A 17,226-nucleotide genomic window follows, 5' to 3' on the forward strand; every position below is an offset into this window, starting at 1 on the left:
GGTGAACAATAACTCTGAGAAAGTAAGGACAACAGATGCTGGAGATCAGAGTCGAGTGTGGTGCTGGAAAAGTACAGCAGGTCAGGCAGCATCCGAGGAGCAGCAGAATCAACATTTCGGGCAGGAGCCCTTCATCAAGAATGCCTGGAACGTCGATTCTCCTGCTCCTCAGAAGCAGCCTGACCTGCTGTGCTTTTCCAGCACCACACTCTTGAATCTGAACAATAACTCTGTTTTGCTCACCTCTTTCTGATATCCTAGATATCTGCTGCTCTATCTCCTTCTGACTGTTGGAAGGAGGACATGCAAGGAAATCGGGTTAGTATGGAAGACATTTTGTGTGGGCCGAACGGCCTGTTTCCATGCTGTGGCATCGTATGACTTGCTATGACATCCTAGATCTTCCACTGAGACCCTCAGGCTAGAGCTTAGAAACAAGAAAAGGGTAATCAATTTGCTGGGATTATTGTACTGGCCTCCCAACAGACACGAAATATGAACAAGTATTCGACAGTTTAGTGAGCATAAAGCTGCATCTATCCTGAGGCTCTGATAAGATACTGTATATCCCCCAGGCTGCAAGGCAAGGCAAGGAGATTGTTGGGACCCTGTCAGATATATTTAGTACTCACTGGTCCAGGCGATTTGCCAGAAGGCTAGATGATAGCTAACTTGGTTCCTTTGTTCAAGAAGGGCAGCAGGAAATTACAGACTATTCACTCTGATCTCAGTAGTAGGGAATTATTCGTAAAAATTCTCAGACAGGATAAATCAATATTTGGAAAAAGAGGGATTGATCAGAGATAGCAGGGACTTGTTGGAGGGAGACCTGTCTGACTAATTTAATGGGGTTTTTGGAAAATGTGCCCAACTATATTGATGAAGGGAATGCAGTTGATGCCGTTTGTATGGACTTCTGTAAGTCCCTGATGGAAAGCTGGTCTGAAATGTACCGCCAGAATCCAAGGCGAGTTGGTAAACTCAATCCAAACCTGGTTTACAAACAGTAGGTAAAGAGGATGGTGGAAGGTTTTTGTAATTGGATGGAAGCCTGCAATCAGCAGCACACTAATGCAAACTACAGGGGACTACTAGGATGTGAATGTTCAAAGGTTTAATTGATGAAGGGAGGTGACATGAAAATTTGGTGAGCTATATATATTGAATCCCTACAGTGTGGAAACAGGCCATTCGGCCCAACAAATCCATACTGGCTGTCCAAAGAGCATCCTACCCAGAGCCATCCCTATAATCCTGCGTTTCCCATGGCAAATGCACTGAACCTACACATCCTGAACACTGTGAGTTCCCATGGCCAATCCTGCACATCTTCGGACTATGGGAAGAAACCCACGCAGACACAGGGAGAATGTGCTAACTCCACATTGACTGTCACCTGAGGGTGGGATTGAACCCAAGTCCCTGGTGCTGTGAGACAGCAGTGCTAACCACTGAGCCACCGTGCTGCCCTGGATGGTGCAGAGGATAGTGTCAGGGTACAGTCTGATATTGATCAGCTAGAGATTAGGCAGAACAGTGGCTGGTACATTTTAATCCTGATAATAGTGATTTTGGAAGGAACAATAAGGGAAGAATCTGCCCAATGAATGGCAGGTTTGTAGGGAATACTGAGGAACAAAGGGATCTTTGTGTACAAATCCATCGACCCCTGAACGTGTCAGCACAGGGAGATGGGATGGTGAAGAAGGCATTGAAAAGGTTTGCCTTCACTAGCTGGAGCAAAGAGGACTTGTTGCAACTTCGTAAAGCATCGGTTAGGCCACAGATGGAATAACTGTGTGTAGTTCAAGTCGCCACACTATTGGGAAGGATATGATTGCGTTGGAAAGCTTGAAGAGGAAACTCACCGGGATGTTGCCTGGGATGAAGAGGCTCGGTTAGGAGGAGAAACTAAATAGGCTGGACTTGTTCTCCTCAGAGGAGATCTGATTGAAGTATATGGAATTGTGAGATGTATCATGAGATGAATGGACAGCTCATATATTAGAGTTGATCTCTCTGCGACCTCTGTGTAGCCGTAACATTCTATTCCACACTCTGTTCTATTATCCTAATGTACTTACATAAGGTATGATTAGTCTGGTTAGCACGTAAAGCAATACTTTTCACTGTATCACGACGCCAGTGACAATAGTAAATCAAAACAAAGCCATGACAGATGTCTCTGAGAGGAGATTCGAGAAAAAGATTTTTCACTAAAATTAAGGAGAATCCAAAGAGTTTTTACAAATACATTAAGGACAAAAGGGTAACTAGGGAGAGAATAGGGAATAAGATCAGCAAGGCAGCCTTTGTGTGGAGCCGCAGAAAATGAAGGAGATACTAAATGAGTATTTTGCATCAGTATTTACTGTGGAAAAGGATATGGAAGATATAGTCTGTAGGGAAATAGATGGTGACATCTTGCAAAATGTCCATATTACAGGGGAGGAAGTGCTGGATGTCTTGAAACGGGTAAAGGTGGATGAATCCCCAGGACCTGATCAGGTGTACCCGAGAACTCTGTGGGAAGGTAGGGAAGTGATTGCTGGGCCTCTTGCTGGGATATTTGTATCATCGATAGTCACAGGTGAGGTGCCGGAAGACTGGAGGTTGGCAAATGTGGTGCCACTGTTTAAGAAGGGTGGTAAGGACAAACAAGGGAACTATAGACCGGTGAGCCTGACCTCGGTGGTGGGCAAGTTGTTGGAGGGAATCCTGAGGGACAGGATGTACATGTATTTGGAAAGGCAAGGACTGATTAGGGATAGTCAACATGGCTTTGTGCGTGGGAAATCATGTCTTACAAACTTGACTGAGTTTTTTGAAGAAGTAACAAAGAGGATTGATGAGGGCAGAGCAGTAGATGTGATCTATATGGACTTCAGTAAGGTGTTCAACAAGGTTCCCCATGGGAGATTGATTAGCAAGGTTAGATCTCATGGAAGGAGGAGAAAGTGAGGACTGCAGATGTTGGAGATCAGAGCTGAAAATGTGTTGCTGGAAAAGCGCAGCAGATCAGGCAGCATCCAAGGAGCAGGAGAATCGACGTTTCGGGCATAAACCCTTCTTCTCCTGAAGAAGGGCTCATGGCCGAAACGTCGATTCTCCTGCTCCTTGGATGCTGCCTGACCCTGCTGCGCTTTTCCACCAACACATTTAGATCTCATGAAATACAGGGAGAACTAACCATTTGGATACAGAACTGGCTCAAAGGTAGAAGACAGAGGGTGGTGGTGGAGGGTTGTTTTTCAGACTGGAGGCCTGTGACCAGTGGAGTGCCACAAGGATCGGTGCTGGGTCCTCTACTTTTTGTCATTTACATAAATGATTTGTATGTGAGCATAAGAGGTACAGTTAGTAAGTTTGCAGATGGCACCAAAATTGGAGGGTGTAGTGGACAGCGAAGAAGGTTACCTCAGATTACAACAGGATCTGGACCAGATGGGCCAATGGGCTGAGGAATGGCAGATGAAGTTTAATTCAGCTAAATGTGAGGTGCTGCATTTTGGGAAAGCAAATCTTAGCAGGACTTATACACTTAATGGTAAGGTCCTGGGGAGTGTTGCTGAACAAAGAGACCTTGGAGTGCAGGTTCATAGCTCCTTGAAAGTGGAGTCGCAGGTAGATAGGATAGTGAAGAAGGTGTTTGGTATGCTCTCCTTTTTTGGTCAGAGTATTGAGTACAGGAGTTGGGAGGTCATGCTGCGGCTGTACAGGACATTGGTTAGGCCACTGTTGGAATATTGCGTGCAATTCTGGTCTCCTTCCTATCGGAGAGATGTTGTGAAACTTGAATTGGAGATGCTGGTGTTGGACTGGGGTGTACAAAGTTAAAAATCACACAACACCAGGTTATAGTCCAACAGGTTTAATTGGAAGCACACTAGCTTTTGGAGTGATGCTCCTTCATCATCTGATGAAGGAGCGTCGCTCCAAAAGTTAGTGTGCTTCCAATTAAAACTGTTGGACTATAACCTGGTGTTGTGTGATTTTTAACTGTGAAACTTGAAAGGGTTCAGAAAGGATAAACAAGGATGTTGCCAGGGTTGGAGGATCTGAGCTACAGGGAGAGGCTGAACAGGCTGGGGCTGTTTTCCCTGGAGTGTCGGAGGCTGAGGGGTGACCTTATAGAGGTTTACAAAATCATGAGGGGCATGGATAGGATAAATAGACAAAGTCTTTTCCCTGGGGTCAGGGAGTCCAGAACTAGAGGGGCATAGGTTTAGGGTGAGAGGGGAAAGATATAAAAGAGACCTAAGGGGCAACTTTTTCACACAGGGTGGTAGGTGTCTGGAATGAGCTGCCAGACGATGTGGTGGAGGCTGGTACAATTGCAATATTTAAGAGGCATTTGGATGGGTATATGAATAGGAAGGGTTTGGAGGGATATGGGCCGGGTGCTGGCAGGAGGGACTAGATTGGGTTGGGATATCTGGTCGGCATGGACGGGTTGGGCTGAAGGGTCTGTTTCCGTGCTGTACATTTCTGACACTATGACTCATTCAGTGTGTGGTAGAAATGTGCCACGTCATCCTGAGAGGGTGGTGGAGACAAACTTCAGGAAGCATCTGGATGAGTATTTAAAATGCTCCAGCACTGTAGGTTATTGACCAAGTGCAGCTAAGTGGGTATAGTGTAGTTTGCTGTTTGTTGGTCAGTATCACCATGGTGGGCCAGTTTCTGGCCTACATGACTGTATAGCATAAGAGGTAACAAATACTTCTGAATTAAAAAAAAATGCTTCTGCATTAAACAGTGCAACTGAGACACACCAAGAGCTGTACCTTTATCGAATTGGCCTTTCAGCAGGTTCATTTTTCCCTGGCTGTTACATCCAATCCAATCTTGAAGTGTGTTTTGAAAATCTGACTCAGCTTGAGTATTCTGGAACTGACTTCTGACAGCATGACCCATGTCAGTGACTCCTTGTTTCTTCCATCTCTGCTCTAGCAAAATGTATTTTGCTTGATCACAAACATAAAGAAGCTTTCCCTGTTCTTCATAGCCATATGTGTATTCCCTGCCCCTACACCCCCCCTACCTCTCTCCCTCTCTCTCTCTTTTTCTCACCCTCTGTTTTGTGATTACTCATTTGCTTTGGGAAAAGTCTACATTTTCTTCTTGTGCAATGTCCCTTTCAGCCTAGGGTGAACTGGGACCTATTTTGAAGAAGGTTAATTGATGTGATTATGATGGAGGGAGCTGATGCAACCAAGTGATAATGTCCTTCTCTCTGGGTCAGACCAACCTGTCATGGACCAGTGTAATCACATGTCTCAATGGGTTGATACAAATATATCTTTTATAACATTCCAAGTTCACATGCAGATGAACAGTGAGGGAATACCCCTGGGTTAATCAAAAACTAATTGTATTCGGTTTGGGTCAGCCTTTGGCAGTTTGGGACACAGCTGAGAATTTGGGTTAAAAGGGAAGCAAGAGGCTGTCTGTCTGAATGGAATATTTTTCTTTCAGCAGATTTGTTTCTTTCTTGCAACGAGGGGAAGGTCATTGAAGATGATTGGAGCTGGGATGCTAGTTTGAGTAACTGCTGTAAGCATGTGCTGGCACTAAGGGGATTGATCTCCAAACACCATAACTGCCTTCCTTTACACCAGGTGCTGTGCTCATCATTGGCTAGGCTAGCAACCCTTGAGAAAGTTCAAAGTCACAACCCAACAGGTTATAGTCCAACAGGTTTCTTTGTAAGTACTCGCTTTTGGAGCACTAAGATATCAGCTGCATGACACAATGATCCTGTACTATAAATTCTGTGTCTTATGGCACTGTCCCACTGCTACCTGATGAATGAGCAACACTCTGAAAGCTGGTATTTTCAAATACACCTGTTGGACTCTAATCCAGTATTGTGTGAGCCAAGTCTAACACCAGCATCTCCTCATCATGCCCTTAGCAATGCACTGATGAACCACAGCAGTCCTCTGGGCAGAGCTAGACTACAGTGCTGTTAGGAAGGGAATTCCAGAACTTGTGAAGTGGCAGTGGAGGAATATGGAGAGATTTCCACGTCGAGTCAGTCAGTTACTTGCAGGGGGTGGTATTCCCACGCATATTCTGCCTTTGACCTTCTAGATAGTTGAGGTTGTGGCTTTGGAAGGTGTTGGTGGTGCAGCCTTGCTAAGTTACTCTAGTAGATGGTGCATACTGCTGCAGCTATGTGTCAGTGTTGAAGGGAGTGAAAGCTGTGGTGGTGGATGGGGCTCCAACCTAGTTTTCCAACCTCTTGTTTTAGATGTTGCTGGAGGTCTGGGAACACAAATAAATGTTCTACCATTGTTTAAAAAGAGAGAAAACCAAACACTGAGTAATTATAGACCTGCAACTGAGACTAGTTAGCAGGAAAATGATTGGAAACATTTCTGAGGGGCTAACATGGCTCCATGTTTGAGGAGGTTGCAGGGAGGGTTGATGAGGGTAGTCCATTTGAGGTAGGCTACTTAATTTTCCCAGATAAGGTCACAGAGGCAGAACCAGTTACAGAAGGGAAAAGCCATGGCATCCAACACAAAGGGGCAGCTTGGATCCAGAGTTCCTTCCTTTTCCAGTGAGGTTCTGCAGGCCTTAGTACTGTGTTCCTTGTTGTTGATGGAATCTATCAAAGATGTCGACTTGAGTATGGGAGGTTTGATTAAGAAGTTTGTCAGTTGTGCGAAGATTATCCGAGTGAACCGTAATGAACAAAAAAATTGTGGTCTGCAGGAAGATTTTGAGTTCATGTCAAATTGATTCACTTTGTGTGTTGTTTTCACATTTCAGAGATTCTCTTCATTCTCGTTGCTACTTTGTTCATCTCTGTTGTGGCTCTGACCAGCAGTTTGACCTCCATTGTTGGAGAAGCTATCATAATCATTGTCTTGAAGAAACTCCAAGGTATTCATTGACAATGTTAAAAGCATTCAGTAATTTCTACATCAAAAGATTGGTTGTTGGTTTTCATTTTGCTGCCCTTGGGTTTGTGTTCCTAGGTCCAGACCAGCAGAAGGAGCTGACCACCATTTTTGTGGCACTTCAGCTTGTGGCTGTCATCTGCCTGTTAATTGCAAGTGTTCTAGCTGTTTTTGAGTCGGGTAAGTGACCTGTTTAGCTGATGTGTAAACACACACTGGCTGCAGTCAGATACGAACCTGTGGCTCATACTATCAAATTGAACACTATCAATTTACAACATTGATGAAACCTCATACACGCTTTGTAGGTAGGTTACAAAAGTACATTTCAAACTGGGGGCGCAGGGGTGGAAGATACGCTCAGAGATGGACGTGCTGCAGGATCGTCATTTCCTTTCAAAGCACAGAGGAAACAAGTGGAGGAAGGTCCATGCTGGTCATTTTCTATTACATCTAAGTGATCACATTTTGAATGTAGTGTAATTCTCTTTCTTGTTAATCCTAAAGTTATCTTCCACCTTTGCTCTGATATTGTGCAGCTCAGATTCCAGGTTGATTTACGATTGCAAATGGTAACAGCACAACTTCTCAACTCATTTCCTCCCTCTCCAGCAAACCATGTCTCTTCAGGGAATGATTCAGCTTGTTCCACCAACACTTATAAAAGATTGGCATACGTTCCAGATTTATCCACACACTGTGTGAAAATCATTTTCCTCATGTCATCTCTGATTTATTGGCCAATCACCTTCAATCACTGCCCTCTGATTCTTGACCCCACCCAACTTCTCCCACTCATCTTTCCTCATCCCCTTCTCCCAATCCACTGCCTCCCTCTTCCCACTGATCACTCTCCTCCCCCTTGTTTCTCTTCTCCGGTCATCCAACTCCCCTTTCCTGTGCATCTCATTCTCCCCCACCTCTTTCAGTCCAGCCCCCACACATCTCCCTTCTTCCCCTTCCCATCCTCCCCTGCCACTCCTTCCCTCCAAAAACATTCTTCGGCCTGCTTTTCTTTGACAATGTGACAAATGTTTGCTTTGAAGATGGGAAGTTGACTCGGTAAGAAGCACACCATGCAAAGTTCCTGAAGAGAATTGACGTTTCTGAGGGTGCAGAACTGGATCTGTCTGACCACACTCTTATTTAACCAAGACCTCTATTCTGTCCCTTTCACAGGCTTCTCCACATTGTACAGATGTATCGCGGGGTTCGGGTGTTTGATGTGTGTAGCAGTGATCGTCTATGTTTCCATCCTCTTTCTTGGTCTGAATACAAACCGCACTCTGCCGTTCTTAAACATTAATGGTAAGCTGGAAGTCTGGTACTTCTGATTGGGGATTTTTAAAAATTTTCTCACGGGACGTGGAGATTTAAAAAATTTTCTCGTGGGACATGGATATCGCTGGCTGGGCCCAGCATTAATGGCCATTCCTACTTGTCCCTTGAGAAGGTGGGGGTGAGCTGCATTTACTGCCTCTGTCCCTAGTTGCCCCCCTTGAGAAGGTGGGGGTGAGGTGCATTTACTGCCCCTGTCCCTAGTTACCCCCCCCGAGAAGGTGGGGGTGAGCTGTATTTACTGCCCCTGTCCCGAGTTACCCCCCCTTGAGAAGGTGGGGGTGAGCTACATTTCCTACCCCTGTCCCTAGTTGCCCCCCCCTTGAGAAGGAGGGGGTGAGCTGCATTTCCTGCCCCTGTCCCTAATTGCCCCCTTGAGAAGGTGGGGGTGAGCTGCATTTACTGCCCCTGTCCCTAGTTGCCCCCCCTTGAGAAGGTGGGGGTGAGCTGCATTTCCTGCCCCTGTCCCTAATTGCCCCCTTGAGAAGGTGGGGCTGAGCTGCATTTCCTGCCCCTGTCCCTAGTTGCCCCCCCTTGAGAAGGTGGGGGTGAGCTGCATTTCCTGCCCCTGTCCCTAGTTGCCCCCCCTTGAGAAGGTGGGGGTGAGCTGCATTTACTGCCCCTGTCCCTAGTTGCCCCCCCTTGAGAAGGTGGGGGTGAGCTGCATTTACTGCCCCTGTCCCTAGTTGCCCCCCCTTGAGAAGGTGGGGGTGAGCTGCATTTCCTGCCCCTGTCCCTAGTTGCCCCCCTTGAGAAGGTGGGGGTGAGCTGCATTTACTGCCCCTGTCCCTAGTTGCCCCCCCTTGAGAAGGTGGGGGTGAGCTGCATTTACTGCCCCTGTCCCTAGTTGCCCCCCCTTGAGAAGGTGGGGGTGAGCTGCATTTACTGCCCCTGTCCCTAGTTGCCCCCCCTTGAGAAGGTGGGGGTGAGCTGCATTTCCTGCCCCTGTCCCTAGTTGCCCCCCCTTGAGAAGGTGGGGGTGAGCTGCATTTACTGCCCCTGTCCCTAGTTGCCCCCCCTTGAGAAGGTGGGGGTGAGCTGCATTTCCTGCCCCTGTCCATAGTTGCCCCCCCCTTGAGAAGGTGGGGGTGAGCTGCATTTCCTGCCCCTGTCCCTAGTTGCCCCCCCTTGAGAAGGTGGGGGTGAGCTGCATTTACTGCCCCTGTCCCTAGTTGCCCCCCCTTGAGAAGGTGGGGGTGAGCTGCATTTCCTGCCCCTGTCCATAGTTGCCCCCCCCTTGAGAAGGAGGGGGTGAGCTGCATTTCCTGCCCCTGTCCCTAGTTGCCCCCCCTTGAGAAGGTGGGGGTGAGCTGCCTTCTTGAACCGCTGCAGTCCATGTGCTGTGGGTAGACCCACAATGTCCCTTAGGGAGGGAATTCCAGGATTGGGACCCAGCCCCACTGAAGGAACGGCCGATATATTTCCAAGTCGGGATGGGGAGGGGCTCGGAGGGGAACTTGCAGGGGGTGGGGTTCCCGAGGTGTTTAATATTTATGTGTCTAATTTATGTTTAATATTTAATAGGTCTGTGTTTAATATTGATGATCCTATAAGCTACACGTGTTCAGATAGGTATCTGTTCTCTCTCTGTTGGCAGTTGACTGGTGTCCTCCAGTCAGCCCTGTTCCTACTGAATGAGAGGAGAGGTGAGGGGGAGGCAGCTGTTTCTAACCTGGCGTGAGGTGTCAGTTTGTAAACACCACCAGGTTATAGTCCAACTGGTTTATTTGGAATCCCCAGCTTTCGGAGCACTGCTCCTTCATCAGGTGAATAGACAGAAGGTTAAAGCAGCTTAAGCTGCCAACATGTCAGAGCTGCCTCCTCTGCAGTGGGAATGACCGAATGAGCATCTTCAGTCCTCGGCTTTTCCCTAGTCGTCCATGTTCTCTTCTACTGTGAGGGGAGAAGGAAGAGACCCAGGAGTGTGAGAAATGGAATGGTTTGGGAGTGCCTTTGGGGGATGGGGGGGATGTTGCATTCAGGTGACGATGAGTAGTGGTGATGGCTGGTGAGATAAGGAGCAAGGAATGGGATGGATGCAATTACAAGGCCTGAGGATCAAACTTGGGAAGAAGCCACACATGGGAATTTTGTGAAATGTGCCATGGCACTCGGCTTTCCTTCCCGGATAGGTAGTTGGAAATCTTGCAGTTTTGTGCTCCTGCTTATTGGGGACACAACTTGGAAGCAGGTGGGCATGATGTCAGAGGCAGCCTTCCTCTCTGAGTCTGTAGGAGACAGAACCTCCCAGTGATGTGTCGAGAAGATTGTAGGGCTGAGAGACTACTTTGTGTGTTCACCTTTGATGTTGTGGCCATTTCGGAGACATGGATAGGGCAGGGACAGGAATGGTTGTTGCAGGTTCTGGGGTTTCGATGTTTCAGTAAGAACAGAAAAGATGGTAAAAGAGGCGGAGGTGTGGCATTGTTAGTCCAAGGACAGTATGACAGTGGCAAAAAGAATGTTTGAGGACTCATCTACCGAGGTAGTAAGGAATGAGGTTAGAAACAGGAGAGGTTTTCGATAGGCCTCCGCATTGTTTCAGAGATGTAGATGAAAGGATAGCAAAGATAACTCTGGATAGGAACGAGAGTGACAGGATAGTTGTTATGGAGGCTTTTACTTCCCAGATATATTAACTGGAAAAGGTTTTGTTCAGTGTCTGCAGGAGGGTTTCCTGACACAGTATGTAGACAGGCCAACAAGGGATGAGGCCACATTGGATTGGTACTGGGTAAGGAACCCGGCCAGGTGTTAGATTTGGAGGTAGGTGAGCACTTTGGCGATAGTCATCACACTTTAACGATGAAAAGGATAGGTATATACCACAAGGCAAGAGTTATGGCTGGGGGAAAGGCAATTATGATGCAATTAGGCAAGATTTAGGATGCATAGGATGGGGAAGGAAACTGCAGAGGATGGGCACAATTGCAATGTAGAGCTTGTTCAAGGAACCAGCTACTGTGTGTCCTTGATAAGTATGTACCTGTCAGGCAGGGAGGAAGTGGCTGAGTGAGGGAGCCATGGTTAACTAAAGAAGTTGAATCTCTTGTCAAGAGGAAGAAGGAGGCATATGTTAGGATGAGACACGAAGGCTCAGTTAGGGCGGTGAGAATTACAAGTTAGCCAGGAAAGACCTGAAGAGGGAACTACGAAACAACAGGAGGGGACAGGAGAAGTCATTGGCAGGTAGGATCAAAGAAAACCCTAAAGCTTTGTATAGGTATATCAGGAATAAAAGAATGACAAGAGTAAGATTAGGGTCAATCAAGGATAGTAATGGGAAGGTGTGCGTGGAGCCGAGGTGATAGGAGAGACTCTAAATGAATATTGTTTCATCAGTATTCACACTGGGAAAAAGGCAATGTTGTTGAGGAGAATACTGAGACACAGGCGACCAGACTAGGTGGGATTGAGGTTCACAAGGACAAGGTGTTAGCAATTCTGGAAAGTGTGAGAACAGATAAGTCCCCTGGGCCAGATGGAATTTATCCTAGGATTCTCTGGGAAGTTAGGGAGGAGATTGCCGAGCCTTTGGCATTGATCTTTATGCTTCATTGCCTGCAGGGTTCAGAAAATGTTTACAAGGATGTTGCCAGGTTTGGAGGATTTGAGCTACAGGGAGAGGCTGAACAGGCTGGGGCTGTTTTCTCTGGAGCGTTGGAGGCTGAGGGGTGACCTTATAGAGGTTTATAAACCACCAGGGGCATGGATAGGATAAATAGACAAGGTCTTTTCCCTGGGGTTGGGGAGTCCAGAACTAGAGGGCATAGGTTTAGGGTGAGAGGGGAAAGATATTAAAGAGACCTAAGGGGCAACTTTTTCACCCAGAGGGTGGTACCTGTATGGAATGAGCTGCCAGAGGAAGTGGTGGAGGCTGGTACAATTACAACATTTAAGAGGCATCTGGATGGGTATATGAATAGGAAGGGTTTGGAGGGATATGGGCTGGGTGCTGGCAAGTGGGACTAGATTGGATTGGGATATCTGGTCGGCGTGGACGGGTTGGACCGAAGGGTCTGTTTCCATGCTGTACATCTCTATGACTTTAAGAATAGTGCCAGAAGACTGAAGGATAGCAAATGTTGTTCCCCTGCTCAAGAAGGGGAGTAGAGACAACCCTGGTAATTATTGACCTGTGAGCCTTACTTCAGTTGTGGGTAAAGTGTTGGAAAATGTTATAAGAGAGAGAATTTATAATAATCTAGGGATAATAATTTGATTAGGGATAGTCAGCATGGTTTTGTGAAGGTGGGTCGTGCCTCACATACCTTATTAAGTACTACGAGAAGGTGACCAAACAGGTAGATGAGGGTAAAGCATTTGATGTGGTGTATGTGGATTTCAGTTAGGCTTTTGATAGGTTCCCCTGTGGTAGGGTATTGCACAAAATATGGAGGCATGGGATTGAGGGGGATTTCACGGTTTTGATCAGCAATTGGCTAGCTGAATGAAGGCAGAGGATAGTAATTGATGGGAAATATTCATCCTGGAGTTCATTTACTAGTGGTGTACCATAAGGGTCTGTTTTAGGTCCACTGCTGTTTGTCATTTTTATAAATAACTTGAATGAAGGTGTGGAAGGGTAGGTTAGTAAATTTGTGGGTGACAGTCTGGTCGGTGGAGTTCTGGATAGTGATGAAGAATATTACAGGTTGCAGATAAGCTGCAGAGCTGGGCAAGGAGGTGGCAAATGGAGTTTAACGTGGAAACGTGTGAGGTGATTTACTTGGGAAGGCGCAACAGGAATATAGAGTGATGAGCTAATGGAAAGATTCTTGGCAGTGTAGATGAGCAGAGAGATCTTGGTGTCCATGTCCATAGATCCCTGAAAGTTGCCACCCAGGTTGATAGGATTGTTAAGAAGGCATACGGTGTGTTAGCTTTTATTAGCTGTTCAAACAGGCTTGAACAGGTCAAGATTGATGAAGTTGATGTGGCCTTCTTAGCGCAGTAGGCAGCGCGTCAGTCTCATAATCTGAAGGTCCTGAGTTCAATCCTCAGAGAAGGCAAGACTGTGGCATGCAGCTACACTGGCACCACCCCCCACCTTTTCCTCCGCTACATCGATGACTGTATCAGCACTGCCTCGTGCTCCCACGAGGAGGTTGAACAGTTCATCCACTTTACCAACACCTTCCACCCCGACCTCAAATTTACCTGGACCATCTCAGACTCCTCCCTCCCCTTCCTAGACCTCTCCATTTCTATCTCGGGCGACTGAATCAACAGAGATATTTACTATAAACCGACCAACTCCCACAGCTACCTAGACTACACCTCCTCCCACCCTGCCCCCTGTAAAAATGCCATCCCATATTCCCAATTCCTTCGTCTCCGCCGTATCTGCTCCCAGGTGGACCAGTTCCAATACCAAACAACCCAGATGGCCTCCTTCTTCAAGGACCACAATTTCCCCCCAGACGTGGTTGATGATGCTCTCCACCGCATCTCCTCCACTTCCCGCTCCTCGGCCTGAGCCCCGCCCCTCCAATCGCCACCAGGAGAGAACCCCAATGGGCCTCACCTACCACCCCACCAACCTCCATATACATCATATCATCCGTCGTCATTTCCGCCACCTCCAAACGGACCCCACCACCAGGGATATATTTCCCTCCCCTCCCCTATCAGCGTTCCAAAAAGACCACTTCCTCCGTGACTCCCTCGTCAGGTCCACAGCCCCCACCAACCCAACCTCCACTCCCGGCACCTTCCCCTGCAACCGCAAGAAATGCAAAACTTGCGCCCACACCTCCCCTCTTACCTCCCTTCAAGGCCCCAAGGGATCCTTCCATATCCACCACAAATTCACCTGCACCTCCACACACCTCATTTACTGCATCCACTGCACCCGATGTGGCCTCCTCTATATTGGGGAGACAGGCCGCCTACTTGCGGAATGTTTCAGAGAACACCTCTGGGACACCCCGACCAACCAACCCAACCACCCCGTGGCTCAACACTTCAACTCCCCCTCCCACTCCACCAAGGACATGCAGGTCCTTGGACTCCTCCATCACCAGACCATAGCAACATGAAGGCTGGAGGAAGAGAACCTCATCTTCTGCCTAGGAACCCTCCAACCACAAGGGATAAACTAAGATTTCTTCAGTTTCCTCATTTCCCCTCCCCCCACCTTGCCTCAGTCCCAACCCTCAGACTCAGCACCGCCTTCCTAACCTGCAATCTCCTTCCTGACTTCTCCGCCCCCACCCCACTCCGGCCTATCACCCTCACCTTGACCTCCTTCCACCTATCGCATCTCCAACACCCCTCCCTCAAGTCCCTCCTCCCTTCCTTTTATCTTAGCCTGCTTGGCACACTTGCCTCATTCCTGAAGAAGGGCTCATGCCCGAAATGTCGATTCTCCTGCTCCTTGGATGCTGCCTGACCTGCTGCGCTTTTCCAGCAACACATTTTCAGTGCTGGAAATGTTGGCAAACATTAGGATTGTTAAGTCGCCAGAGCCAGACCAGATTTATCCGAGGTTGCTCCGGAAAGTGAGAAAGGAGGTTGCTAAGCCGCTGGCGAAGATCTTCGCTTCCTCACTCTCCACGGGAATCGTACCGGAGGACTGGAGGGAGGCAAATATTGTTCCTCATTTCAAGAAGGGGAATAGGTAAATCCCTGGCAATTAGAGACCGGTCATTCTTACGTCTGTGGTCAGCGAGGTTTTGGAGAGAGTTCTGAGGGATAGGATTTATGACTATTTGTTAAAGCATAGTGTGATTAAAGGCAGTCAGCATGGCTTTGTGAGGGGCAGGTCCTGCCTCACTAATCTTATTGAGTTCTTTGAGGAGGTGACGAGACAGGTCGTCGAAGGTCGAGCAGTAGATGTGGTGTATGTGGATTTCAGCAAGGCATTTGATAGGGTTCCCTATGGTCGGCTCATTCATAAAGTCAGGAGGTATGGGATACAGGGAGATTTGGCTATCTGGATTCAGAATTGGTCAGCTGACAGAAGGCAGAGAGTGGTTGTAGATGGAAAGTATTCTGCCTGGAGGTCAGTGGGGGTGAGTGGGGTCCCGCAGGGCTCTGTTCTTGGGCCTCTGCTCTTTGTAGTTTTTATAAATGACTTGGATGAGGAGGTTGAGGGGTGGGTTAGTAAATTTGCAGATGACACAAAGGTTGGAGGCTTTGTCGATAGTATAGAGGGCTACTGCAGGCTGCAGCGCAATATAGACAGGATGCAGAGCCGGGCTGAGAAATGGCAGATGGAGTTCAACCTGGATAAATGCAAAGTGATGCATTTTGGAAGGTCAAACCAGAATGCTGAATATAGGATTAAAGACAAGATCCTTGGCAGTGTGGAGGAACAGAGGGATCTGGGTGTGCAAGTACATAGATCCCTCAAAGTCGCACCCAAGTGGATAGGGTTCTTAAGAAAGCATATGGCGTTTTGGCTTTCATTAACAGGGGGATCGGGGTTAAGAGCCGCGAGGTTTTGCTGCAGCTCTACAAGTCCCTGGTGAGACCACTCTTGGAATATTGTGTCCAGTTCTGGTCACCCTACTATAGGAAAGATAAAGAGGCTTTGGAGAGGGTGTAAAGAAGGTTTACCAGGATGCTGCTTGGACTGGAGGGCTTGTCTTATGGAGAAAGGCTGAATAAACTCAGACTTTTCTCTGTGGAGAGGAGGAAGAGAGGTGACCTGATCGAAGTATACAAGTTATGGAGAGGCATGGATAGCTAGAGACAGAGACTTTTCCCCAGGGCAGGATTGACTGGTACAAGGGGTCATAGTTTGAAGATATTAGGAGGAAGGTACAAAGGAGATGTCAGAGGAAGGTTTTTACGCAGAGTGTTGTGAAGGAATGGAATGCGTTCCCAGCGGTGGTGGTGGAAGCAGAGTCATTGGGGATATTTAAGCGACTGCTGGACATGCAGATGGAGAGCAGTGAGTTGAGGGGTGCACAGGTTAGGTTATTTTATTTTAGATTCGGAGTAATCCTCGGGTCAACATCATGGGCCGAAGGGCCTGTTCTGTGCTGTACTATGTTCTGTTATTGGTAGAGGGATTGATTTTCGGAGTCACGAGGTCATGCTGCAGCTGTACTAAACTCTGGTGCGGCTGCACTTGGAGTATTGGGTACAGTTCTGGTCACCACATTATAGGGAAGATGTGGAAGCTTTGGAAAGGGTGCAGAGGAGATTTACCAGGATGTTGCCTGGTATGGAAGGAAGGTCTTACGAGGGAACTGAGGCTGTTTTTGTTAGAGAGAAGAAGGTCGAGAGGTGACTTAATTGAGACATACAAGATAATCAGAAGGTTAGATAGGGTGAACAGGGAGAGCCTTTTTCCTCAGATGGTGATGGCTAGCATGAGGGGACATAGCTTTAAATTGAGGGGTGATAGGTATAGGACAGATGTCAGAGGTAGGTTCTTACTCAGAGAGTAATGGGGGGGAGGTGTAACACACTGCCTGCAACAAGAGTAGACTCACCAACTTTAAGGGCATTTAAATGGCCATTGGATAGGCATGTGGATGGTGATGGAATAGTGTAGGTTAGATGGGCTTCAGATTGGTTCCACAGGTCAGAACAACATAGAGGGCCGAAGGGCCTGTACTGTTCTGGAATGTTCCATGTATATTGACATTCATGTCATGTCTCTTCCAAGTAGAACAGGCTGATTTTCATTACTTTCTCTCTTGACAGTTCATTGTTTGATCCTGTTTGTTTGTGGATTTCTTTCGGTGATAATTTCAACTCTCTTACTTCATCAATCAATACAAATTGGTGAGTAGCTGAGATATTAGAATCAATTCCACACTGTAAGTAATCTAATCTAATCTAAATAAGAGAATCTCAAACATTAGAGTCCTTCCTATTTCCATTTGGACTGGAGGGAAACCTGAAAGTTCCCCACATGAACACAGAAAAAGACTTCACCTCCTGAAATATCAGTATCAAGGCTTATTTTGGGAAGACTTGAATATTAAAGCAGGGGTGTACTTCTGAGGCTCTGTTAGGA

The 17,226-nt window shown here is 47.3% G+C and overlaps 1 protein-coding gene and 1 non-coding gene across 4 annotated transcripts in view; both read left to right on the forward strand.

The window, feature by feature from the left end:
* The window catches only part of LOC140455160 (uncharacterized), a 38,348-nt gene that overhangs the window by 12,500 nt on the left and 8,622 nt on the right, over positions 1-17,226 (forward strand). For all 3 annotated transcript variants that reach the window (XM_072549860.1, XM_072549861.1, XM_072549862.1), the window contains exons 2-5: positions 6,781-6,894; positions 6,990-7,091; positions 8,091-8,219; positions 16,911-16,991. In XM_072549860.1, coding sequence (XP_072405961.1) covers positions 6,781-6,894; positions 6,990-7,091; positions 8,091-8,219; positions 16,911-16,991 — 426 coding nt within the window. The remainder of the gene's footprint in view (positions 1-6,780; positions 6,895-6,989; positions 7,092-8,090; positions 8,220-16,910; positions 16,992-17,226) is intronic.
* trnam-cau (transfer RNA methionine (anticodon CAU)) lies at positions 13,189-13,261 on the forward strand. The gene has a single exon. It is a non-coding gene; the product is annotated as a tRNA-Met (tRNA).

Source organism: Chiloscyllium punctatum, chromosome 30, assembly GCF_047496795.1.
Source record: "Chiloscyllium punctatum isolate Juve2018m chromosome 30, sChiPun1.3, whole genome shotgun sequence".
NCBI classification, from domain to species: Eukaryota; Metazoa; Chordata; class Chondrichthyes; order Orectolobiformes; family Hemiscylliidae; genus Chiloscyllium; species Chiloscyllium punctatum.